General features: G+C 42.4%; 1 protein-coding gene across 1 annotated transcript in view; it reads right to left on the bottom strand.

Annotated features, from left to right (window-relative positions):
* The window catches only part of LOC124620190 (homeobox protein Hox-A3-like), a 554,484-nt gene extending 528,682 nt beyond the window's left edge, over positions 1-25,802 (bottom strand). Inside the window, exons 1-2 of the mRNA XM_047146859.1 lie at positions 25,600-25,802; positions 25,121-25,539 (exon numbers count right to left, since the gene is read on the bottom strand). Coding sequence (XP_047002815.1) covers positions 25,121-25,539; positions 25,600-25,802 — 622 coding nt within the window. The remainder of the gene's footprint in view (positions 1-25,120; positions 25,540-25,599) is intronic.
* Positions 25,803-27,299: the final 1,497 nt, after the last annotated feature.

Raw genomic sequence — 27,299 nt, 5'->3', positions numbered from 1 at the left:
CCGGCCATCCTGATTTAGGTTTTCCGTGATTTCCCTAAATCACTCCAGGCAAATGCCGGGATAGTTCCTTTCAAAGGACACGGCCGACTTCCTTCCCCGTCCTTCCCTAACCCGATGAGACCGATGACCTCGCTGTTTGGTCTCTTCCCCCAAAACAGCCCAACCCAAACTAACATTATATAGTTGGGTGGTTGATTACTTTGGCTGAGGGGACCAACCAGCGATGCCATCGGTCCCATCGGAATGGAGGAGGAAGACGGCCGTTCTCTTTCAAAGGAACCATCACGGCATTTGCCTGAAGCAATTTAGAGAAATTACGGAAAACCTAAATCAGGATGGGCAGATGCGGGTTTGAACCGTTGTCCTCCCGAATGCGACTCCAGTGTGCTGACCACTGCGCTACCTCACTCGGTGCACGTTCGATAGCCCTCTCGATCATTGGACTTAAAAGCTCTCATCCAAAGGACGGAAAGAAGTGTGACTAACATCACCTCGACGACGACATTATGGAAGGTTAACACGAACTCCACCTACAAAATTTAAGCTGTTATTCAAGAAATTTTCTGGGCGTTTTGTCGTAGCGGATCCTTGTATACAGCGGCTGCCTGCGCAACATTAACGCAGTTTTCATTCAGTTAATTAAAGTTATTTGCCTTTCTTTTTATGAAAGTACCCTCGAAACACTAAAAAAACTATAATTTGCAGTCACCAAAAGGCACTACACAAAACATACAGTGTCGTAGCAACCTTCAAACAATGCGAATGTATTGTGATGTAACTGTCATCACTCTAGGAACAGCTCATCAGGCTGCTGGCTGATTCTTCATCAGCATAAGTTTTCATACTGCGTTTACCACCGTTAACATACAGCCAGCACTTTGGAAAGCCAAACCCGCCAAGGAAGCCGGCAGCGCATTTCGTTACAGATACTTTTAATAAGCACGACATCATCACGATGATCAACCAATTCCACTGGCAGACGCTGCAAGAGAGACGTTCTGCATTACGGCGTGGTTTACTGTTAAAGTTCCGAGAGCGTACGTTCCTTGTACAGTCAATAACACCGTGACAACAAAATTAGGGAGATTCTAGCCCATAAGGAGGATTACCAGCGATCGTTCTTCCTGCGAACCATTTTCGACTGGTACAGGAAAGGGGGATCTGAGAGTGGTACACAAAGAACCTCCACCACACGACGCAAGGAGGCTTGCGGAGTGTAGACACACATGTCGTAAACACAAACTTCGTGGCGAAGAGTAAAGTAGGTATTAAAGTTGTCAACAGCACTCACTGTGAGTGAATGGAACAAATTTGTTTCCAAACAACACTCCATCATTCCTCTTCTTCCTCCCCTTCGAGCTAACTAGGTATGAACTAGGGCCTCTCCCGCTGCCCCTACGACCACATTTTCGGTACGGCATTGTCAGAAATAACATTTCATTTTAATCAACTTGAGATACAAGAGGGCTTTATAAGTTAAACAGCACAAGGGATCATTTGTAATAAATCTTTAAATTAGCAAATTTGGATAATGAGTATGGAAAAACGCTTTTCCTACGTTTCATAGATTTTAGAGAAAACATTTGGCTCAGTTTCAACAAACTTATTATGAACGGCCACCGAGAAACACGGTAGTGTTCCAACCTATGCTGTTTTGGTGTAGACGACATAGTCTGACGATTCAGTTTTCACTAGACTTCGTGATTCAGCTCTCATTAGACTTCGTCAAGATTGTGAGAATTTCTGGATCGAAATAAAAGTCGGGAAAGGAGAATAAAAACCGACAAGAGACTTCTGAACCGTCTCAGAGAAGGTTTGAGTTTATTAAACAGGGAAAAAGAAGAGGGGATACGTGTGAACGGAACGTACATGGTCCATTAGCGTTTTTTGGAAGGCACTGGCTCTAGTGTACATTGCCTTGAACAAATTAGTAGAGCTTGATTTAAAGTAGGACTGAAATTCATTCCCGCACAAACATGGAAGTGAAAAGTGGTTCAAATGGCTCTGAGCACTATGGGACTTAACATCTGTGGTCATCAGTCCCCTAGAACTTAGAACTACTTAAACCTAACTAACCTAAGGACATCACACACATCCATGCCCGAGGCAGGATTTGAACCTGCGACCGTAGCAGTCGCGCGGTTCCGGACTGAGCGCCTAGAACCGCTAGACCACCGCGGCCGGCATGGAAGTGACTCAAAGGAATTACGGAAACTATAAATCGTGCTAACTAAAATGAGATCTGCATAAGAGTTTTTTTTTTTTTTTTTTTTTTGCAAATTACTATTTCAACAAATACAATTATTATCACCTACCTGTACAAGGAAAAGGAAGATAAGGGAATGCTAAATGTTTGACGGCGGCTGAATATTGCTAAGTGTAACCTTATGCAATCCCAACGCTTTTCTGGCGCGCGAAGGGGTATGATCGAAGACGCCAGGTGTACACACATGATGGGCCGCAACCCGACACATCTGCGCTGTCTCTGCGGCGGCGTTTCGCTGACGTCGCTATTCTTCAGTGCGTAATTCCACTGGCTACACTCATCAGAACATGATGACCAAAGGCTTTGGTAGGTCGAACGCAGATTAATACATTAAACTGTGTATAGCATGGTTTACAGGGTTTTTTGGTCTGCCGATGAATTTTCGTTTTTTGCTTACAAGAGATTTCAAGAACTTCCTAGTTGTTTTTGCCAGGTGTCAAGGGCAGACTTTTGTTGGTCGCAGTTTGGATTCCAACCAAACAGCGAACGTGACACTCTGCACCCGACACTAGTGATCGTTGCCCAGTAAGGTTAAACAACTAAACAGTCAACAGAAATTCAAAAACAACCGAAAGTTTATGCCAAAACGTTTAAGTAACGAAAATGCTGTAAGACAAAACTCTTCAGTAAAAGGCCTCTTCGTATAGCATTTTCCTATATACCGGAGGCTTGGATCAGTGTGACGGAAGTACTAAAAATTCTCCTCAGCTATTGTTTAAAAACATGCAACCCTTTACGTGTGAGCACAGTTTAGGGCAGATCGTTAGTATGGAATTACATGTAGTACGTTAAGATTTCAGAGTGCCAAAGTATTGAGCGAAATTTTTGCAAGTGATATTAGTTTGCTCGTATTGTTTACCATGGGTATAGTTCATAGCTGACCAGAGTGTTTGTTAAGATGCTGGAATAACTCAGATTTCCTTCGACAACTGACTGACGTTGTAAAAGAATAGAGCACGCCACGAATTACAATTACAAAACCAAATGCAAGTTACAGCACTGTTGAAATCCAAATTAAAATATGGAAAGCAACCTTAAATATGGAGTCAGTAAAACTACATTTTGGATCTGCGTGTGGACAAATACTAAGTCGCTCTAAGAAAATGCAAACACTAAAGCAAGAAAACAAAAGACGAGAAAATTAATCTGAACCGAAATTCGCTTGCAGCTCACTAAGAGTTTCAAGTGACTTTTATTCCATCGACGGAAGGTGATGTAGCGTCGAGAAATGTGGAAGCCGAAAGATTCAATAGCGGTGGAGTCACCAGTGGGAGAAGGACAATGTGTGCCCAGTATCTAGTGTACCAAATGGCATTATTTCCAATGAAGACTTAGTGACAGAATCGAAAACAGATCAGCAAATTAGCGTTGGAGTAGAAATTGTAGGAACGTCTGCAGAGTACGATGGAGAGGCTTGTATACAGTATTATAATAAAATAATAATGTGAGTATTCTAGTACCGTCGACATATGAGCCAGATTTATGCAAACTGGAAAGACTATTTAATTATCATAAAGGCAGACAGCAATTAGGAGCTACTTGTCACTACTTGCGAACTGAATAACAGTGGCGTTAGGGGACAGAATTCTCAACTAGAATCTCCACGTCCGTTATGGGATGCTATTAGAGATGCAAATATCGAATAATAAGACAAACTGTAGTAAAGTTAGTGATTTCTTTAGTCCAGTAACATACACCGCGTCATTCATACATTTATTATTGTAGCATTCATAACTGGTAATACGAGAAACACCGAAAGATAGCCTGGGTTTTGTTCCGAATTCCGGTGAGTGTTACTTGTGAGACAATAACACAACAATATAACAATATTTAAATCTAGTGCCAGTAATTCTCAAATTAATTAAGATTCTGTGTATTTTCTATGTGTGCGTTACAGTTTAGTCCTCTAACTACTTTGTCAGAAAAACAGTAAAACTAATTCCTTTGACTCAGAAGGATTCAACAACGCGCTCCAAGTATTCATTCCATTGCTTCTTTTAATGTGTGTATTAGCAAAATCGCAAAACATTCAAAGGTGGAGATAGCCGTAGGCATATCAAAATTGTTTTAAGCTTCAATTTCTACAAAAGACGAAATGCTTACCGGTAGTATTTAATTTTGTTATCTATTTGTATAATTTCAGTAGCTCCTAAAAACTATAATGAGAAATCAAAAATAACGTATTTTTGTTCATCTTATCCGTTGCTATTTACAAATAGGACCACAACGTTCAAAACATTCACCTACGCTCCAAGCGAGACAAGAAGCCACGACCTCCGAGGTCTGTCGTAACTTAGCTACAACGAAGTGCCAAGTCACAAAGCCGGCTATTCGTTACAACCGATCCTAAGATAGAAAAGTTAACGGAAGACTTCTTTGTGTTTCCTCAAGATGCAATTACAGTATCGAAGGGCACTATTTCTTATATTATGAGTGAAAGATTCGAGAAAAAGGATCTGATGTGAAGAGGTATGATCGAACAGAAAGAGTAAATTTGTATCCGGAGACACGTCCATTTAAATGCGCTACCTTTATTTGGACTGTTAATAGCAATGCTAAGAATCTCGTTAACGCTAGTCTATTTGCATGCAAAGACTTATTTATTCGTTCTCACGACGAATCAGTACGGAGTATGTCTTTTAAGTCAGCAATAATGTAATGTTCAATTTTTTGTTGCTCGGAACAAATTTAACGCTTTTCACAGTTATACTCTCTAGAAGACAACGAGAGACAACAAAAAAAAGTTGGGGCATTCCAAAATAAACCACTTCCACTGAATGTTAAATCCCAATTATCTGTTGGTCAGTGTACTGGAATGCCAAACGGAAATGCACAGATTTAATATGTGAATAATTAGCTGTTATTGCTGCAAACCATTACGATTTCTTATGCAGCACTCTTTACCACGTGTAGTAAGATAATTTTAATTTCAACTCCTTTAATAGCGCTATTTATGCAGACCTAATTAAATGATGATGAAACAGTCCTGGCAACTGCAACTAAGCAAGTTTATGAAGGCAGTAGTGAAACTGCATCCGATGAAGTTATATTCATTCCTGTAAACAAAGAAGTTATGCTTACATTCTTGGACATTTAAATGTCACTATGCTGAACAGCAGAAAATTTATGGTCCAAATTAGAGTAAAAACAATGGCAACGCAATTAGATTTATAAATCTAATTCTTCGTGTGATGACACTATGTTTCCCAGCGTTTAAGACATATCTTTGAATACGAACTGACTCCATATAACGTTCTTTACCTCCTGGTAATTGTGTTCTCGTCCTGTCTTGTACTATTTTAAAAATCCTGGTGTTCTTTGCGGGACAGAGAACGCCTAACAAAAACAATATGTCAAATTTCCCCTCTATTCCTAAATACTTGAAAGTAACAATGTACGCGTATCTTAGTTCGATTGATAATGATTCCCGCGTGATACTTTTTTGTTTTCAGTGTAAGGGCAAAATATAACCATGCAACATTAAACGGTCGTCCGTCCATACGTATCTGAGTGTACGGCTGCTTACATCTCCCGTCTCTCCTTTTCGTCAGAAGCTGCGATAAAAGCAGAATTTACTGTCTTCCTTCCTCGCACGTGTTAACAGAATGCACGTATGTCATCGAAAACCCTGCTGGACTGAAGGAAAAGCTAACGCAACTCACGCGAATGCCGGCCTGAACATATTCAAATTATTCGTTTGGCTTCTGACTGAGTTTGATTAGGCACTTTTGACGGCGCTGAATTACAGTTTTGGTGGGAGTATCTTGAGTTCTTCATTACTGCGAATGTACAGCGACTTGCTTCCTTTTTTTCGTTTTTCTTCCACTTCGTGTGTCTTCATACAACAGCACTGAACAAAATAATATCAGAAACCTTGTAGTTCACATTTAATAACATGTACGTCTTACACAGAGTTAAATGGGCAGGAACTCCACTCCAGACGAGTGAGGGTATTGAAATATTGCCGACTGCTTAGCGGAAATGTGTTGCTAAAGCGATTACTACTGACTAAACTTTGGATTTATCTCGGCCACTGGCATTTGCTCAGCTTTTTAGCACTATTTTTGAGGAACATCTTTTCTGAATGAGATCTAATTTCACGATGCTAAACTGAAGAATTGAACCCATCAAGTGCATATATAGACGGACGTAGAAAGTCTGTAGGGATACAAACATGGAAAAAATGCTAATTACGCAGCCCTCTAGTCAATATGTGCGACAGTTAATACTGGTCGTCTTAAAACTTTTCCTGTCAGTTGTGCGTCCACGTTAGCACTATATCGGTCCTCTCCAGAAGCTATCCGCTTCGGACCCGTCGTCATTGCTGATCATCTCGCAACTTTATGGAAATAGAGTCACACTATCTTCACGGAGGACTCTAATCGTAAAAATAATTCAGTGCAGCTAATTGGCATTCTCAAAATAGTTCATAATATCAAATGTGAAACGGGAAATAGTTTTTTTTTTTTTTTTTTTTACGAGGGGCAACTGCAGAGAAAGCTACTGAATTAGACATTCTCCGAAGAAAATATAAATACTGGATATGTCGTAAAGAGTATGGGACACTGCATCTTCTCTTCCGTACTCCTATCTTATGAAACAATGCAGCCATTACAGACAAAAAACTAACGAGTTGTTTTGTACTACGCAGCAATTTATTGAATTTGAAATGTGGCAATTTATTGTATTGCGTTGCCAGAGAAGAAACGCATGGGCGATGAATTCCTGTTCGTGGGAACGCACACATAGTCTATGAAAGTAAATAATGTGAAACTATCTCGACAGGAATACTAGGGTTTAACGCCTTGTCCCGGTGACGAGGTGGTCAGAGACGGGGCGTAGCCTCTTGTTGGCTAAGGAAATCTGAACCATTGCGCCACTTTCCTTAAACGATTTAAGTAAGGCACGGATGGCAGGCTGGGATCTGAATTGCTATTCTCCCAGACAAAGCACATCAACCACCGCACTATCTCACCTGGAACCGTGACAAAAAGCGTCTGTTACAAGACCTGGCCTGGTACCTACCAGCAGGTAGACTCATACATGTAGACACGGGTTCACCTCAAATGACTAAGGGCTATGCACTAGGGTGATTCCATCGGGAAGGCGATAGAAAAATGTCCCCAGCCCTCACCCATATTACACGAACGTTATAAAACTGAAGAGAGAGAAAGAGAGAGAGAGAGAGAGAGAGAGAGAGAGAGAGAGAGAGAGAGGGATTGATCATGTTTCAGCCACGTAGGATCCTGCGTGTTTTCGTTTTGCTTGTGACCACTGAGACGTATCACATTTATATTACTGTTGATCTATGTCAGCTAAACATCTACGTAGCTTTACGTTTTTTACAAAAATAGTTTCCTTTTTCCCGTTTGCTACCGGTCAGTGCCACAGGCCACCCAAAACTCGAACATACAATACATCCATGCGATGTTAAATGACGTAAACACTCCCGATAGTGGAGGTATAGTCCTCCGAAATGCGTAAGGCTAGTTGGAAACTGCACAAAGTAAAATTTGTGCCCGTACTATAATCTGTGAAATTTGTGCCCAGTATTCCTGGAAGCTACCTGCTCACCAAGATACGTCTTGCCCATATCCTGTGAGTCCTCGTCGGCCAGAAAAGCTCCGCATGATCCACGATCTACCTGTACTGCTGACGTCCTCCTCCACCGGAGTGGATAGCCACTTAGGTACGAGTCTGTAGCATTCGTATCGCTCAATTCGTGCTTTTTGCATATGTGTAGGCCTCTTGGTTCAATACAGAACGTTCAACGACCATCCCCAGCAACCATCGTAAAGTATATCTTAAGGAGAACCAAAGCAGACAGGATAGTGATTTGGCGCTGTTGAAAAAAGGAAGCAACGGATATCCGATGAATGCGAAACACCAAACGTTGAAAAGTGCCTGGTTCAAAAGTGCTTTAACGAGAAACTCCATATGACGCTCGCTCAGAAGTACCGTACACTAATCAGGCGAAGGAGACGGACCGAGAGGAAGAGAATCCGACTTCCAGAGTTAGGTTATCTGGACAATCTAGGGCGCGAGTTACGAAGTGCAAGAACTGCAGGCAACGAAGAGCACGTTATAAAATCAACGGGCCAAACCACACGGAAATCAAAAGGAAAATTATCATCGTTCCCGATTGTAAGAATTCTGGCATTACTGTTCTTGCTCGAACACCACTTCATGAGGTGTTATTAAAAAGCAAAAGACCAGGCAAGAGCCACTGGCTGCGCTATCTACCGGGCAAGCTACGCATTTCAGACAGGAAGATTTAGAGTACATTCCGTCGGTCTTTTATGGAGCAAATTTCAGTACACAGGACACCAACGCGTAGTGGCATGTATAATATAATAAATGTAACTGGTTACAGCAATTTGTATTTTCAGTTGGTTTTCATAACGGTCACCGTCAGTCGCAACTAAAATATTAATATTTCTCTTTCTCAGGAAAGCTTTTCTTGCCATTGTTTAGTTTATAATGCGTTAGTGCATAGTTACGATATACAGATAATTTTTACTTATGGACCGTCCGACAGCAACTGAATAAAACAAAATTTTAGTGCCATACGCGTTTCGCCTTTATTTTCTGCAAGGCATCATCAGTGGCAGGTTCCGTGGACAATTTCTTACATATTACGCTCCTGTTGCATTTTTGGTGTTGTTCTTCTTCTCTTATGGAGTCTCAATTGTATTTTTTACTTATGGACCGTAATATTACACGCAACTGAGGAAGACACGACAACAAAAGTTGAAGATGTCGTTCTGTTTATCAAACGCTACAAACCTATGCACTATAGGTTTGTAGCGTTTGATAAACAGAACGGGTACACATAACAGAGACTTCAGCCTTCAGTAATGTATTCTCCTTCACCATTTACAACAGCCTGCCAACGCTGGTGTAACTTATTGATTAAGAGCGAAAAAGATGAAAACCTGAGAGCGCAAAATCAGGCGAATAAGGTGGGTGGGGAATGACTTCCCGGTCCAACCCCTGAATAGTACTTCTGGTCAGTCTAGCAGAATACGGACGAACGTTATCGTGGAGTAGCATCTCTTTAAGCAGTCTTCCAGGTCGTTATTCTTAGATTGAGTCTGCAAGACGTCTCACTTGTGGACAATAAATGTCGGCAGTGATAATTATACCTCGGGGAAGCAATTCTTAGTACGTTGCACCGTTGCAGTTCCACCAGATGCATAACATTATCTTTTGTGGGTGTGTGCACGGCTTTCTACGGAGAGTTACTGCTTTGTTTGGGTGCAACCATTCCTTTCTTTTCCTTATGTTAGCATCAACATAAGCAAAACGAAGATAATGGAATGTAGTCGAATTAAATCGCGTGATGCTGCGGGAATTAGATTAGGAAATGACACGCTTAAAGTAGTAAATGAGTTTTGCTATTTGGGGAGCAAAATAACTGATGATGGTCGAAGTAGAGAGGATATAAAATGTACACTGGCAAAGGCAAGGAAAGCATTTCTGAAGAAGAGAAATTTGTTAACATCGAGTATAGATTTAAGTGTCAGGAAGTCGTTTCTGAAAGTATTTTCATGGAATGTAGCCTTGTATGGAAGTGAAATGTGGACGATAAATATTTTAGACAAGAAGAGAATAGAACCTTTCGAAATGTGGTGTTACAGAAGAATGCTGAAGATTAGATGGGTAGATCACATAACTAATGAGGTGGTATTGAATAGAATTGGGGGAAGAGGAGTTTGTGGCACAACTTGACAAGAAGAAGGGACCGGTTGGTAGGACATGTTCTGAGGCATCAAGGGATCACCAATTTAGCATTGGAGGGCAGCGTGGAGGGTAAAAATTGTAGAGGGAGACCAAGAGATGAATACACTAAGCAGATTCAGAAGGATGTAGGCTGCAGTAGGTACTGGGAGATGAAGAACCTTGCACAGGATAGAGTAGCATGGAGAGCTGCATCAAACCAGTCTCAGGATTGAAGACCACAACAACAACAACAACAACATGTTAGCATAAAGACATCATTTCTCGTCTCTACAGGATAGGAATGGTAGCTGTGGTACAGGGGCCAATTGATGACGAGCAAGCAGAGATGCACATATGGCGACCCACTAATTTTTGTGATTTTGTCTTAGATCATGTGGTACCCATATACCCGATTTTTGAGCGCTTCCACACTGCATGCAAATATCGCACGATGCTTGAATGGACACAGTTCATCACATTTGCTACTTCTGGGGTACACTGACATGTATCACTGTGGGTTAATGCGTTTAACCGATCTTCATCAAACACCGACGGTCCTCCTGAAAGTGGAGAGTCACTAATGTCAAAACAATCCTACTTAAAACTAGAAAAACCTTGCCCCATACACGGCGCAAATGTTTCTGGCTGTCTCCGCTGCTGTCACCACTTTATTGAATTCAAATAGGCAAATATGACGGAAACGTTCTCGATTTCTCCATTTGGCAATCCAATTTCGAGAGGTCATAGCTCCACTCACTGTCTCCAAATCACGAAATTTACTCAGACAGCTACAATGAACTAGAAACGAAAAGAAAATGACAAACGATAAATAAATCTATAGCAGCTGTAATACCAACATACAAAATAAAAACGCTATGAACTTATGTACGAACCTAATTTATCGTTCAGCTTATTCGCATCTTGGCAACGGCCTTGCCGCAGTGGATACACCGGTTCCCGTGACATGACCGAGGTTAAGCGCTGTCGGGCTTGGCCGGCACTTGAGTGGGCGACCACTGGGGCCGCCATGCGGTGTTGCCATTTTTCGGGGTGCACTCAGCCTCGTGATGCCAATTGAGGAGCTACTTGACCGACTAGTAGCGGCTTCGGTCAAGAATACCATCATAACGACCAGGAGAGCGGCGTGCTGACCCCACGCCCCTCCTATCCGCATCCTTCCCTGAGGATGACACGGCGGTCGGATGGTCCAGGTAGGCCACTCGTGGCCTGAAGAGGGAGTGCTTTTTTTAATTCGCATCTTGGAAAAATGGCTAATTACTGTCTGCTATGTACAGTCAGGAAATGGATTTTGCTATCGACCCCTGTTCTTTGCTTAACTGGTCGTGCCTGTGGGGCGCAGACAGACAGGGCACGCTGGACGCTGGATCGCCCCGCGCTGGTCGCTCTTTTAATCTGGCCACCAAAGCGGCCGCCCCTGGCCGCCGTGCCGTGGCGACGCCGGCGCTCCCCCGGCTTTCCCCCGACATTAACTGAAAAGCGCTGGAAATGGGATGGTGCCACAAAAGCCAGATTCCTCTCCAAAACGAGGGGCGTCGCGCAACCGGGAATTGGGGAGGCCTGTTTTCAATAGGATCGGCGCCAAAACACTCCTTTAGCGACGCGAAATGGTTACGTTAGTTTATTAAAACATATTTCACTTTCTACTAAGTCAATCAACAATTCGGGGAAGGGGGAGGGGATAAAACACCAGCCACACATTAAAACGAAAACTAATGGACTGACAAAGATCTCGGTTAACTATTACCAACCAGATTACCATAACACGTTTCAGTAGCATTCTGAAAGCACGTACATTTTTTCCTTGCTTCTGTTTATACCTGATGCTGCTGTGCCGTATGGGAAAGCGTCGTCGCAGACACCCAAACCTTCAGACGTCAGACACTCAGATCGGTACCAAACATTGTATCTAGATAGAATATCAGTCAAAACACCGATTTAGTTCGTGCTATGTGCTGTCGTCAAATAGAACATGCGTAAACGGTAATTAAAAGTAACAGCAGAACTACGGAGCACATGAAAGGCGTATCTGTAAGTGACGATGTTCTTGACCTCTCGTGGGTAATTTCGGAAAGCGGGAGGTCGTCGTACTAAAGGTCCCGTGTTCAAACCGGAGTGATGACAATTTGTTTTAACTGTCTACACGCGAAACTGTTATACGGGAGAACATTTTCCTGGCACGTAAAAGGACTTTTTCGAAGTTTGTATCAGTGTTCTTTTTTTTGGCAGTCTGCTTTCACTTGGTTAACAGAAAGTAGCAAATCTACAGAGTACATTTATGTAGATATCTGTGGTGATCTGTAGGACATGTGCGACAGAAAAGGCACCACTCGTGATGAAGCAGCTAGTGCATTTGCAGTTTCACAGAATAAACAAACACTCGGAGCAATAGAATATAGAAGCAGTTGCATCACACGTTCGGAAAATAGTCCCATATAACGCTTTCACCCATTATACAGTAAAAAATAATCTTTATCATTGGCGTATAATCCCAGGGGGACGATCTAACGCTCTACCAACTTCCCCAAGGAAGCAATAAATGTTAGTTACTCACAGTTATCCTTTTCTGGTGCACCTTAGTTCTGGTGTTACTTTTAATAAACATTTACGCCCGTTCTGCTGAACGACAGCGCACAGTATAAACTAAATCGATGTTTTGGTTGATACTGCATCGGCATAAAACATTTTGGTACCGATCTGACATCTGGAGGTTTGGGCGTGAGTGACTGTTGGAGGATACAAAATGACTTTGAAAAAATTTCTGGTTTGTGTAATGAATGGTAATTACCTCTAAATGTAGAAAAACCTAAGTTAATGAAGATGAGTAGGAAAAAAAAAACCAAATGTTAGAATACGGTATCAGCAGCGTGCTGCTTGACACAGCCACGTCCATTAAAAATCTATGCGTAACGTAGCAAAGCGATACGAAATGAAATGAACCTTCTGTGGACTGTAATAGGGAAGTCGAATGGTCGACTTCGGTTTATAGGGAGAATTTTAGAAAAGTGTGGCTCACCTGTAGTGCGACCGACTGTTCGAGTGATTGGGATCCGCACCACGTCTGTTTTAAGGAAGGTATCGAACTAATTCAGAGGCAGATTGATAGATTTGTTCTGATCTGTTACCGGTAAATTACAACAAATGCAAGTTTGTTTCGGAAACACAAATGGAGATATTTAGATTGAAGGCGACTTTCTTTTTGAGAAGCGCTACTGAAGGAATTTAAAGAACCGGCATTTAAGGCTGAGAGCAGAAATATTCTACTGTCGCCAACACACATTTCGCATAAGGGTTATAAAGATAAGAGTAGAGATATTACGGCTCGTAAGGAAGCATATAGATAGTTATTTTGCGAGTGGAACATGAAAGGAAATGACGAATAGTATACGGTGGCTTGCACAGAGTGTGTGTGTGTGTGTGTGTGTGTGTGTGTGTGTATGTGTGTGTGTGTGTGTGTGTGTGTGTGTGTAGATGTAGATGCAGGTGTCTCAAATCAGTATGACAATATTCTCAAGCTCCTACGCCATTATCATTAAGGTAATTGTGAGCTAGTAATTATTAGCACAGGCAATTTCTGAGCGTTTCTTCATCTCAGCAGAGGCAAAAATGGGAAATGATTTTGGTATTTTTATGCCGTAGCTCATCAAACTACAGAATCACCAGCATAATCGTCATTTTAACTTCGAATTATGGTTTCTTCACCCAGCAAAAATATTTAGATTATGTGCCACGTCTACTGTTGAGCTATTACCTAACTGGTAAAAGTTTAACATTTTTCTACGAACAAAGTACGACAAAAGACGACATACATCTGCCCTGCTCCTTGCCCAGACTCGAAGTGTTAGTTTCTTAGCACAGTTATGGTGTGCTATTAGTGTCAACTATTCCAAGTTAATTTACAAGTTACTCTGTTATTATATTTCACTGCTAACAAATTCGTTACTTTTACATTTTCTTGAAGTTACTTTCCTAGAAGTTCGGAAGCGCTAATCTGCTGAAATCTGAACAAAAAACAGTCAATATATTAAGGTATTTTATGACGGTGATATAATTTTTGTTTTAAAAGCGTCACATTATTTAAAAAAAGCATTAAGCTCAGCTCATGTACCTAAAAAATAGTTACATTTATAACTGGCACCCTGTACTAGGAACTGTGATTTCCTTTGTTAGAACAAATAAACAAAGATCGTCTTGGTCAAAACTTTTTATCATCGACTACCGTTTTGAATCTGCGCTATATCTTCAGATCTGGCGCCGCAAAATGCAGTTTGTCAACATTGGGATTGGAAAACTGATAACTGTGGTCGGTAATAAAAGAAACAACGTTCCATGCGGTGTTTGTTTGTTTATTTAGATCTATTTAGTCGATAAAGACAAGTCCGCAAGGGTACTCCCAAAGGTTTTGCGTTGTTTCACACCGCAGTTTGATACTACGAAGACCGGCGTAACACACTTATGGTCATTGTATCTGTAATGTGTTCAAAGTTTCCCTTGTATAAAAACGTTCTTGTATAGTCCGAGTGCGAAAACAGGCTTCAATTCGATCGGTTATATGCAAGGCAATTAGAGCGGTATTACTTCAGCACTGAGTTGTGGGTCCCATAAGAGTTTGAATAGTAGCACTGTCGACAAACTGCCTATTGGCTTCTGTCTCGGGTTCTTCGGCCGACGTTCATCTAATGATCTTTCTGACGTTTCGCCAGCACGAGTGGCTGGCATTGTCAAAGCTTCACCCTCCATTGCCGGTGGTGGGTGGAGCTTTGACAATGCCAGCCACTCGTGCTGGCGAAACGTCAGAAAAATCATTAGATGAACGTCGGCCGAAGAACCCGAGACAGAAGCCAATAGGCAGTTTGTCAACAAGTGGCCACGAAAGCCTTAACAATTTTGTAGTACCACTGTCCTCTACATTGATGTAAATTTTCAAATGGTGTAGACCAAGAATGTAGCAACTTCCCTAATCCAGTTAACTTCAAGGCGGTTCATTAACAACCTGCCTTACACTATTATTCGCGTTATTCAGAGTGTTGGATCTCTCACTATAATATAACAGATTTCTAAAATTGACACCACAACAAACAGTGTTTGTGGTGTCACCGCCAGACACCACACTTGCTAGGTAGTAGCCTATAAATCGGCCGCGGTCCATTAGTATACGTAGGACCCGCGTGTCGCCACTATCTGTGATTGCAGACCGAGCGCCGCCACACGGCAGGTCTAGAGAGTCTTCCTAGCATTCGCCCCAGTTGTACAGCCGACTTCGCTAGCGATGGTTCACTGACAAAATACGCTCTCATTTGCCGAGACGATAGTTAGCATAGCCTTTAGCTACGTCATTTGCTACGACCTAGCAAGGCGCCATTACCAGTTACTATTGATGCTGTAAAACATGTACCGTCAAGAGCGATGTTCACCAGTTATGGATTAAAGTTAAGCATTCCAGCAGCTACGTACGTTTTTTGCTAGTCTAATTTCCTTGACCTTTTCCAGACCTCACGCCAGCCTGCGTGAGCCAAAACGCGTGCCTTTCGGTTTCCTCTCATAGTGGGTTGGCGGTCTTGCCAATCCAAAACAGTGTTGAGCCGGATGTTTCCTGCTAGCTCTGTTATGGGGAGTCACTGTTTTCCTATAATTTTTGATATTTCAGTTCTCTCATAATGAAATCTAACCATGAAACGAAACTGTCATCTATAACTTAAGTAGAAAACTGAATGAAAGATGTGCAGATCCTTCGTCGCCGTGGTTCGTAGCTTCACAACTTAACGTAACATTGGTTATCTGTATTTTCACGCTGGCGTGCATACACAGGACTACGTAACTAAATTACAGGTGCCTGTAACGGAACTTCAGCACTTAATAAGTTTAAAGTTTCATTTGAGCCCAAGAAGTGTGCAAACGTTTGATTGCTACACATAAGGTGGACTGTATGAATAGTCATTCTCTTGGGTAATGTTTCATGTGTGACGTTACTGTGAGCAAAATATGTGGTGGTGAACTCTAAAACAAGAAAGACATGAAAGCAAATGAGCTACAAAATTTAAGGACTAGAATAACATATTAAGGACTATAACAACGGCTGTTGACCGTCATTTTCGTTGCCAGTGACTGGGAACGTCCATAAAAATTCCAAGTTTTTAACACAACTACGATTCGTTCGAACACAGCAGTCCTTTGAAAACGTCACCTATCACCGAGTAAAGATCCAGCTCAACAGATGCGTTCTAGGGCTGCTGCGGCTTAATATGTATTCCGCTTCCGCAATCCAGAAATGCGTGCCCGCTAACTCAATGAACCTTAAAATCGTAGCTCTTATTTACACACGTTGTATTTGTTTTTACTGCTGCTCCTAATAAATGGAAACAATTTTGCACAGTGACTACAGATTATGCACTACTGATAAATCTACATGTACTAAAGCTATAGGGAAACTATGCTAATAATGAAAATCAACATTTTATTACGCAAGGGTACCTTTAAAACTCTGGAAGTTTTGGGAGAGACAGAAAAACCTTTATTTACGCAAGTGGCTCCATGTATGGCTTCATAGTGGCAGAAACTGATAGAGATGATGTCGCTCAGGTTCCCTTGCCATTTACATGAAAGATTTAGTATGATAATGCTACCCCGTTGGTCAAACAAACCTCTAACCACGCGTGCTGCTCTTCTTTGAATACGTTCAGTATTCATTGTTAGTCTTATTTCATACCGGTGCCGTACGCTCGGGCAGTATTCTAGATGGGAAGCACGAGGACTCTGTAAGGAGTCACCTTTGTGGTCTGCCTTGATTTTCCCAGTATCTCACCGATGAAATTAAGTTTTCCACCACCTTTACCTACGTCTCAGCCTATGTGACTATTGCATCAATATAAACATGGAAAAATACCTGTCATTCATACCGGTGAGTCTTGTCTGTATGTGAGAGCGGAGGTCAAACAACAGCTCTAGGGATTGTAATTTCCATAAGTGGAATTTAAAATGACGGATTTATGTTAAGAAAAGATCTCTCGCAGACAATTTGAAAACGACACGCCACGTGCGGATGAACACGTAGGTCTACGTACATTTTCCCCGAAAATATCCTGCAGGAGGTGTGGAACGTTCGTGGCGCGCCCTTGCCCGAGCTTTCGTTTTATTTTTTTTATCGTTCCGAGAAGCGACTCGACACGCGAGGTGCGGCTGATAAGCTGCTTCCGCCTTCAAATAGAACGTCTCTCCGGGAGCGACCGCAAGGTGCATGCCGGTCCACACCTACCTGTCACGGATTAGAACGTATCCACGGCTGATTTGAAGCGTGACCCGTTTCTATAAAATGTTAAACGGTGACAGTTGAGTGACGGTGTTACAATATGCCGCTGGAAGACTAGCCTTTGAATTGAAGTCATAAATAAATAAATACAATATCAATGACAATATCAACGACTGAATAATGCAGGTAAGTAGAAGGGAGGGAGGAAGAGGGTTGGGTGCGATGTGGTAAAATTCTGACATATTTCGAAATTAATTACAAAGCTTAAAAAGAATCACAAAAATTACAGTCCCTCAGCAGATGTGAATGGTGAAGAGAGTATAATGAATCAATATTAAATTACAAAATTAATTTGTAAATCAATGAAAGAAATTTATTCGAACCTTCGAAGCGCTAAACTTATGATATTAATACATTGTTTATTTCTGGTTACGGCGTCTTCACTATAATTAGTACAATGGTAAAAATAGCCACAGATGATTTTCTGACAAACTTACAAAATTCTACTGAGGTACACTAGAGACGCATTCTACCGAATCAAATAGGCTCGACCGCAGAGTGTACAAGAAGGTGAACAGAGTTACTTGTGGTCAGACTGACCACAGCGTCAGAAATTGTGGCGACACCGTTATCGTTTTCAGATGACTGAAAGAAAAACTTTGATGTTACAGAAGAAAACAGCGTTAAACAATGTTGCTTGTAACAACTTTTTAATTTGGGTTACTGAAGGGATATTTACTTCCCGTGAAAATCATTATAGCGGTATTACAGCTGTCAAAACGTAGTCTCCCTCATCATCCTTGTTTAGAGTAAGGAGTACGACAGTCTTGAGAGTGATATTTATGGCCTCAAAAATTACCCGACAATTCACAACGTCTGGTGTACTTAACTGCACAGATTTAGTAAAACATTGGTTTATTAACTTTCAGTGGCTATTGTGCAAGCTCAGTAGAGCAGCTCGTTAGACATGCACATTGATCTTAAGTGTCAATAAATGCCATTACAAGTGTAAGTAGGCTGTTTATGTTTTCTCTATGTAAGTAGGCTGTTTATGTTTTCTTATTGGCAATGTTACGTAGCGCTCAATATGAAAATCACTGGCTGTGCTGTGTGCAGTCTGTGGCTGCTTTGCATTGTTGTAATACTCGCCATTGTAGTGTTGGGCAGCGGCAGCTGGCTGTGAACAGCGCGTAGCGTTGCGCAGTTGGAGGTGAGCCGCCAGCAGTGGTGGATGTGGGGAGAGAGATGGCGGAGTTTTGTAATTTGTCATGAACTGATATATATATTATGACTTGTGATGATATTAAGGTAAATACATTGTTTGCTCTCTATTAATATCTTTCATTTGCTAACTATCCCTATCAGTAGTTAGTGCCTTCAGTAGTTTGAATCTTCTATTTAGCTGGCAGTAGTGGCGCTCGCTGTACTGCAGTAGCTTGAGCAGCGAAGATTTTTGTGAGGTAAGTGATTTGTGAAAGGTATAGTTTAATGTTTGTCAGGGCCATTCTTTAGTAGGGAATTGTGAAAGTCAGATTGCGTTGCGCTAAAAATATTGTGTGTCAGGTTAAGGACAGTCTTGTAAAAATTGTTCAAAGGGGACGTTTCATACAAGAAAGAACACAGCTTGATCACATGTGGTCGTTTAAGCGAGTCCACAGATAATTACTTGAATGATTTATTTATTTAGAACGTTAAAGGCGGGAAATTGTTACATTGGTACTAGACCATCGTAAATCTTAGTACATATTCAATTCAAAGGAAGTAAAGTTCATGCGCTACTTAATTACAATACACGGTCTCCTTTGGTATGTCACGTACATAATAAGTACAAAAAGACCTGTTTTACGCCTTGTATTGACAACACCAGCTTGGCGAAAACCTCGAATTGGTGCCAACAGCAGTCTTAAACTTTACGAGCGTTTAGTAACTTACGGTTAAGAGGTATTTTCACTTGCCTTCTGGCATTGTAGCAGTAATCTGGTAGTAACCCCAGTCAACGGGAAACAGAAGATAACTTGTATACAGTCCCTAACCTGTGGTGCCCGTGTGTTGAAAGTCCAGCACTCTCCACAACAAAGTAGACGAATTACTCTGTAGACAACCACTAGCGTCCAGCATTTTGTGTCAAAACACTCCAGGAAACAGCTCTTGAAACTTATGAACTCCATTTTGTGGATATTCGACTATAGTATGTCCCAGAAACAACTCAACAAGGAACGAAATAATTACCATCTTTTAGATATTTAAGCCATTCCTAATATCCATGTTGCGTACGGAAAAAATTGGGAAAATTACTGTCTTGTACGTAACACAGTTAGTTCAGTTTTATTTCACCAACACACGTTGCAATTTCGAACTATCGGCCACTGAAAATAACAGTTAAAGTGCTGGAACACGTATCGGGAAGGACTGCGATTTGCGTAAGGCGGAAGTTCTCTCTAATAGTGCTCTGGATCAACTGACTCTTTTAACCGTGAAGGAGGCTGAGCACAGTTATCTGTGATAGCTCCTACATAACAATCTGTACCACGAATCTGTGGTTCCACTTTGAAACGTGGTAGTAAAGCGAGACGATGTTTGCAGACCGACTCTCAGGTTATTAACTGCGAAAATAGCTACGAAAATTCATTCCGGGTGACACATTGTAATAACAACGAGAAACACCACCGCAAGTTTACTGGACGACTCTGTTTTGTTTCCCGATAGAAGAAGAGCTGGGAGTAAGAGGAATATGGCTCTGCGACATTTTGCGTAACAGCACACCTTTCCCCACGGCTAATTGCGAAACGGACTGTCGATCGCGCGAAGTCGTGTTGCCTCTAATTTTAACCAACGAGCGAAACGTAAGCCGTTCCAGATAGAGCGGAAATTGATAAACGAGTAATACGCACAAGCGTCGCCGTTCCGACTGAGATAAGGCACAGTGGGAGCCACGTTACAAGTACACCGAACTCCCTCCTCTTCGTCCCAATAACACGATCGGCGTCTGATAGCGCTATTAACAATAATTAAAGAGAACTCTTCACTGAACTGTGTTGTCCAGACAGTTATTCACATGTTTACCGTCAGCAAAATTATCAAAACAGGAAATTATAATATAAATCTCTTCTTGCAACAGCAAACTTAACGGTAGACTCAACTGTCTTGTCGAGCAAGAATAGTTTCTGCGGAGAAATACAGCACATCCTTCAGTATAAAAGTTGAATATTATGTTCTGCAATACAGACTACAGTAGTAATATTAATTTGGTCTTGGTAAGACAGAATGGCCGTCTAACGAGGTTTGAGGAAATATTTTTGGAGCTTTGTAGGCTGCCCCTAGCGAGACAAGGAAGCATAATCTTCCTTTTCCACCGTGGAGCAGCTGCACAACTGTTTTATTTATTGCGCTCTGCGCGTACGTCTTCCGACATATCTACGGATTTTATGTACATATGATAAAACATGTTTTTATATCATTTTTCGTATTAAATTTTCTATGCAAAACGACTCATGGGCTGATGAACACTTATCTGTTCGGTCAGACACGACTAACTTTGTGATAGATGTTGGGGCTCTTGGGAGTGTGAGGACTTCACTGTCGAACAAAAATCATTTACACGTTGGCTGCATCCGCTTTATTTTTAATATTAATTAAATGATAACTCGCTTGCAAATACAACAGTCTAGTACCTCATGTCACCTATGGGAAGGGCTTGTAACACTGACTGTTTGATATACGTTATGCTTCTACTAGATTGTCGATAATGTTTATGCATAAATTCAGAATAAATACATAACGTGTAAGCAGATTCCGAGAGATTAATGTGAGTAGATATAAAGAATGGCGAATAACATTTCACAACAAATTCCGTCTCGATGTGTGACGCTCTCATTCGCTTGTGACTCATGCCAATATTCTGTAGAGATTATCACTGAATGACGAAATGCTTTTCTATGTAAACCACGTCACGGCTGACTCGCTTTCAAAAACGCTGTTTAATATTTAATTCATGCTGTGGTATTCTGATTCCGCAAAATGTTGTAGATGAGAGTAGTAAACTTACGACTAACCAAACCTCTCTGAGGACTATGGTTAGTGCGTTTAACTTTATGTATATCTGTATTTTTGACGCCTCATTCTTGTAAGTTGAGTTGGTTAAGGCGATAAAGAGGTCGTAGTTTCTACCAACAGCGACCTGAGATGTGTGCTTAGAAGATACCAGCTATTGCTTGTCCATTGGACAGCGTCCGTTTTGGCAATGGAAATTAGTCAACAGTTTGCAGAGTTATAGGTGTGGACCACATTGGATTTATTGCGCACTCTAAGATGTTACTAAAAAATTTAGTTGTTTACATAAAGTGGGTGTTTGGCTACGAAGCATCTGCATTGCGTAATGCATAAATAAAAGTATTTTACTCTGTAAATTAGTGTTGCCTTTTTTTCAGTGATGTGATAATTGATAAGTAATGCGTAGAACTGGTGCAGTATCGGATGAAGAAATTTTCAATATTTCTTTCTAACTTTTTAATATTAAGAATAATTTTTACGAGATGACGCAAAACGTTGTTCTCACCGTCCATAATCGATTCATTTCTGTGTGGTGGAGTATGTCGGACTCTCACATTGCAACTTATTCGCATAAATAATTTCACAACTGTAGTATTAGGGGAAACAGGCTCATGCATTCTCGGTTTACATATAGCCGTCTCTCGTTTCTTTAGTTTTCTCAGTTAGAAGGACGAAACACTCCGTCAAGTATATAAATATATACTTACAATTGGGAGGGATGCTAACCACGCATTAAGAGCCGTCGCAGTAAATACGTGGTAAAACTACTGTTTGGTGCAGAGAGCACGGGCTGCGTTTCCATTGTTACTGCGTAAATGGCGAACTTTATAGCTCTCAAAGAAGGAAAAAATTATGAACCAATGAACATTTTAAACGTCTGCGTGGTCTAAACATTTTTAATACATTATTACATTGATGACTGTCGTAAAGACACAGTATGTGACATGGGAAATTAAATATCTTTCAGGGATGGCAATAGCCCGAAGAAACGTGTATTTATTTAGCAAACAGCAGTTGCATTGGGGTAAAAAATAGATGTGCGACAACCTGAAGTACCGTTTAACTAATGAGAAAGTGGCTCTCCGGACTCAACAAATTTTCAGTGTCAAATAAATACGTATGCAATATGGACTTACTAGCTTTGCTGTAGAGCAGTTTACAAAAATGCCATCAATATTTTCTAATAATGTATTACGTATCTCAGCTCGCGTGTTACAGAAAATAGACGTAATTTTTATTAGAGGAAAGGAACCTGTGGATATCTTGTTGGCGAACTGAGTCGAAACTAAAGTATTTCGTACAAAATACGTTATTCACGTCAGTTGTTGAAAATATTACGCTTATAATATTATTACACGTTGCTGACAGGTTATTGTACAACAGACATGCAACTACTTCTTCCCAAGTTCACTTTTTCCATCTTGATTAATACCATAGATAGATCAATTAGCGTGTCAGCAAAAATACGAGGTACATGTTTTATAGCACTCTCCTGCTGGACAGTACGCTACATGCGAAATACGTTTAATTTGTAACTTTTTACGATTTAAATGTATCTAAACCGTGAAGACAATGACTAAAAGAAAATTTAAAATGCTTTCTCTTTTAGACCCTGCGGAGGTGCAGGTCCCATATCAGAACAATAACAAGTGGTTAAAGTCAAACGAAGTTTAACCAATGTTACACAAAATGGTTGAAGAGTAAGTGTGTAATGACGAAGATGATGAATTTGCAAGCTTCCTGTCGACAATAAAATGTGAAGAAAAATTGTACTACTTCTCTTAAGAACATGATTATACTGAAAATGTTCCAGTGAAAGGAAAGTCTTTGCGTTTCCGCTTTGACTGAGTTTTATCCAAATTCATTCATCTGTTTTTGTAGGTGTGTGTAAGTGTTTGGGCGGGACGGAGGGTTAAATTACGAAGTGGTGATTCAGTGCAAATAGTGATTAGCTTTTTGGGTCTGACGGAAAAGCTGCGCCAAACAATATCGACCACTGTACTCCCGGAAGTCTACAAGATTCTACGACAGATGTTTGCATCGTATTAACACTTTACCTGCCCATAGGAATATGTTTCCTTGATCAACATTCTTTGCATGTAAAGTGTGACAACTTTGCGTTGCTGTTAGTTTTCCCATGTGGGAACGGAATGATTCGTTAGAGAACACAAGCCAAAGAATCGTGACAAACATAAATGATATGATATATGTGCTGTGACCGCGAAACTACTTGTCCGGCAAAAATAACATGCATAATGAGAAGTCTTACTACGACAGATCAGTCATAAGAGAGTCGGAAGCTGTTGCAAGAACTCCTGTAATGTCTACATCAGCATCACGAGCACGTGTTGACATTTTCGTGAATAACTGATAACAATTGTTTTCGGCTACGATTGAGGCAGCTATTCCATACAGGCTTTGTTTAATGTTAAACTGCTTACAAATTCAATGCGCATCAGTGAATCCAAATCTGACTCTCTTGATTGGTTAAGTTTCTTCAAAAAGTACGCTAAGGACCTACAAGGAACACTGTCGACATGCTTTAGCTCAGTTCGTATTGAATTACTATTGTCAGCCGAATTGTGCTACAAGATGTCCGGATGAAACGTACATTAGTATAAAACGTAATAACTTGAAACGTAATTGATATATTTATTTGACAAAATGCTCATTGCCAATAAGTAAGCATTATATTTCCACAGCAAATTACCCCACCGACCTTATACGAAAGGCTAGTAGCGGTGTTCTCTTTCTTACTCAGATTTAGGATTCTCTTGTATGCAGAACACATCACGCTACTTTTCTCTGATATTTAACGAAAGTGGATCGACCGTATCAGAGGCGATGATGCTAGAAGGTGTACAGTTTACGAGATACACGAACAAAGTAGTAGATAAATCGGGCTTTGTGCGACAACTCGTAAATAACACGTGCAGCCGTGAAGTGGATGCTACTGACAGGTGGGTTGTGGAGAATATTCAAACTTTATTCTTGGTGCGGTGACCATGAGTGAGTAGAATTTTTGACTTGATTACACAAGTGATGACTGGATTGCAGTCAGCGCCACTATGAACATCACTGCTCGAAATGATGCTTAGAAGGGAAGACCGCCTGTCATTCCCATTGAGAGAATTTTGAGGTATGTCCCCTCTTTGTCTCGAATAGTTACCGAGCACCCTCGCTTACAAAAAAATGTTCAAATGTTAAGGTCATCAGTCCCTAAGCTTACACACTACTTAACCCAAATTATCCTAAGGACAAACACACACACCCATGCCCGAGGGAAGACTCGAACCTCCGCCGGGACCACCCTCGCTTACAGAGGAGACACGGAGAAGAACTGCTATATACGTCATAACTTTGTTTACGAGGCGCACAACATCACGTAAACAATGATAAAACTTTCTAGTGCCAGACATTGCAAGAAAGGCATCGTACACAACGAAAAATCTGCAAAATTCTGCCTTCCGACTGTCAAATAAAATACTGCAGCCCCTGAATTAATGTCTTATAAGGAACATGCACTGCAAGGCACAGTACTGTTTGAATGAATCTTATTGTCGTTGAGCACTTAAAGAACTACGAAGGTAGTGTAAATATTTAAGCAGGCTGCCATCCTGTATTGGTTAAGAACGAGATGTTAAGCACCCAAATTCGTATTATTGTCTACACGAAACGTTCACGAAGAGCATTGGGAGGAGGAAAATTTCACTGGTGTTCCCGAACACTTTGGTTCGCACACGTACTATAGGTGGGTGACAACTGGAGGGCCACGCTGGCCAAATCCACACGGGCATGCCGGGGGCAGCGTCTCTCACCTGGAGGCGGAGACGCGGGGGCGACGTCCGAGTTGTCGGAGGAGTTGTCCGACGAGTCGCGGCCGGTGGCGTCGTCTTCGGCAGCGTCGGAGGCGGCGTCGGGTAGCGCGCGAGGGGGCGTGACGGCGTGCGGCCGGCGGCCCAGGAGGGCGGCGTGGGCGGCGGGAGGTGAGTCGTTGTTGTTGTTGTGATGGAACTTGGCGAGCGAGAAGTCGAGCGGCTGGTCGGCCGCCGACACGGGCGGCGGCGGTGGCGGCGCGGGAGGCTGCGGGGGCGGCGCCGGCCACCCCCAGGCGGCGGGGGCGGCGCCGGCCCAGGGCGCCATGGCGGCGCTGTGCTGCAGGCCGGCCAGCTTGCGGGGTGTGCGGGCGCTCGTGCTGCGACTGCTGCTGCGGCTGCGGCCACGCGCGCTCTGTTGCCTGCGGGTCGCCCGGCGCGCGCGAGCGTTCTACTCGCACTGAGCGCGCCCGGCCCCCCACCACGGGGGAGAGGCGCGGCCCCCACCACGGCCGCGAACAGGTGGCGGCGGAGGGGCCTGCTGCACTTGCCGCTCCCGCCCGCGCCCGCGCCCGCGTAAACAAGCCGCGCTACTGACGCGCATCTGCACCTCGTCCGCGGCCCTCCTCCTCCTCTTCCTCCTCCGCCTGCTATTCCTCGCCAGCGCCCACTCCTCTCCGACCATAATTGTTCCTTTCGCCTCTCATCCTTCTTTCTCACCTCAAACTTACCCTCTGTGCCAAATTTTCTGCATCTACTTCCGTTCGTTATCCAAAGAACATATCCTCCGGGCTGTTTCATTAGTTTAGAAGTTTGCTTAGCCCTATTGGCGAGCTCCAAGCTTGAACTGATTTACAAATGCATCCACAAATACCGGGTGATCAAACAGTCAGTATAAATTTGAAAAGTTAATAAACCACGGAATAATGTAAATAGAGAGGTAAAAATTGACACACGTGCTTGGAATGACATGGGATTTTATCAGAACAAAAAAAAAAAAAAAAAAGAAGTTCACAAAATGTCCGACAAAATGGCGCTGGACAGCAAAACATCAGTGACTGCGCATGACGATCGTGCATAGAAGGAGCGGTAATGAGAGAGAGAGAATCAGATGCGCCAGCAGACGCAGCATGTTGACGTTACCTAAAAAGGCGCTTTTAGTGAAGCTCTATTACCATAATGGTGAATGTGCTAGTTCAGCGTTGCGATCCTATCGCCATAGGAAGGGGATTCGAACGGGTAAAGGTCCGTTCACAAATGCAGCTGTGGCGAGAATGATTTCGTAGTTGCCGGCCGCTGTGGCCATGCGGTTCTAGGCGCTTCAGTCTGGAACCGCGTGACCGCTACGGTCGCAGGTTCGAATCCTGCCTCGGGCATGGATGTGTGTGATGTCCTTAGGTTAGTTAGGTATAAGCAGTTCTAAGTTCTAGGGACTGATGACCACAGATGTTAAGTCACTTAGTGCTCAGAGCCATTTTGACTTCGAAGTTCGAAGCCATGGGTTGTTTAGACGATAGACCCCGTAGTGGCCGACCGAGCACAAGGCGTAATGCTGCTGAGACAGTTCAAGAGGAAGTGAGACTGTAGCGGGTTCGTCTATGCACCGGGAAGTAAGCGCTCGTGCAGTCGCACGTCGCATCGGCATTTCATACACTACTGTTTGGTTGGCACTGAGGCGTACCCTCCGATGCTATCCGTACAAAATCCATCGGCATCGTGAACTGTTACCTGGCGATGTAGTGAAGCGGAGGGCATTTGAGGTGTGGGCGTTTCAAAAGATGGCCGAAGATGACGATTGCTTGAGTAACGTGTTGTGGACCGAAGAAGCTCATTTCACGCTCCGAGGGTCTGTCAACGCAGAATTTGGGCTACCGAAAAGCCTAGAACTGTCGTGAAACTCCATTTCACGACGAGAAAGTCACGGTATGGGTTGGATTTACCACACCTACCGTTATCGGGCCTTTTTTCTTCGAGGAAATGCGTGATTCTGGTTTTGTAACTGCTACCGTGACGGGTGAGAGGTACGCCGATATGTTACAGAATCGCATCATCCCTAGCCTGGCTGATAAACACCTGCTGGAACGTACAATGTTTATGCAGGATGGCGCTCCATCCCATATTGCTAGACGGGTCAAAGATCTCTTGCGCGCGTCGTTTGGTGATGATCGTGTGCTCAGCCGCC

This window comes from Schistocerca americana, chromosome 6, assembly GCF_021461395.2.
Source record: "Schistocerca americana isolate TAMUIC-IGC-003095 chromosome 6, iqSchAmer2.1, whole genome shotgun sequence".
NCBI classification, from domain to species: Eukaryota; Metazoa; Arthropoda; class Insecta; order Orthoptera; family Acrididae; genus Schistocerca; species Schistocerca americana.
This window is presented reverse-complemented; position numbering and strand designations above follow the sequence as displayed.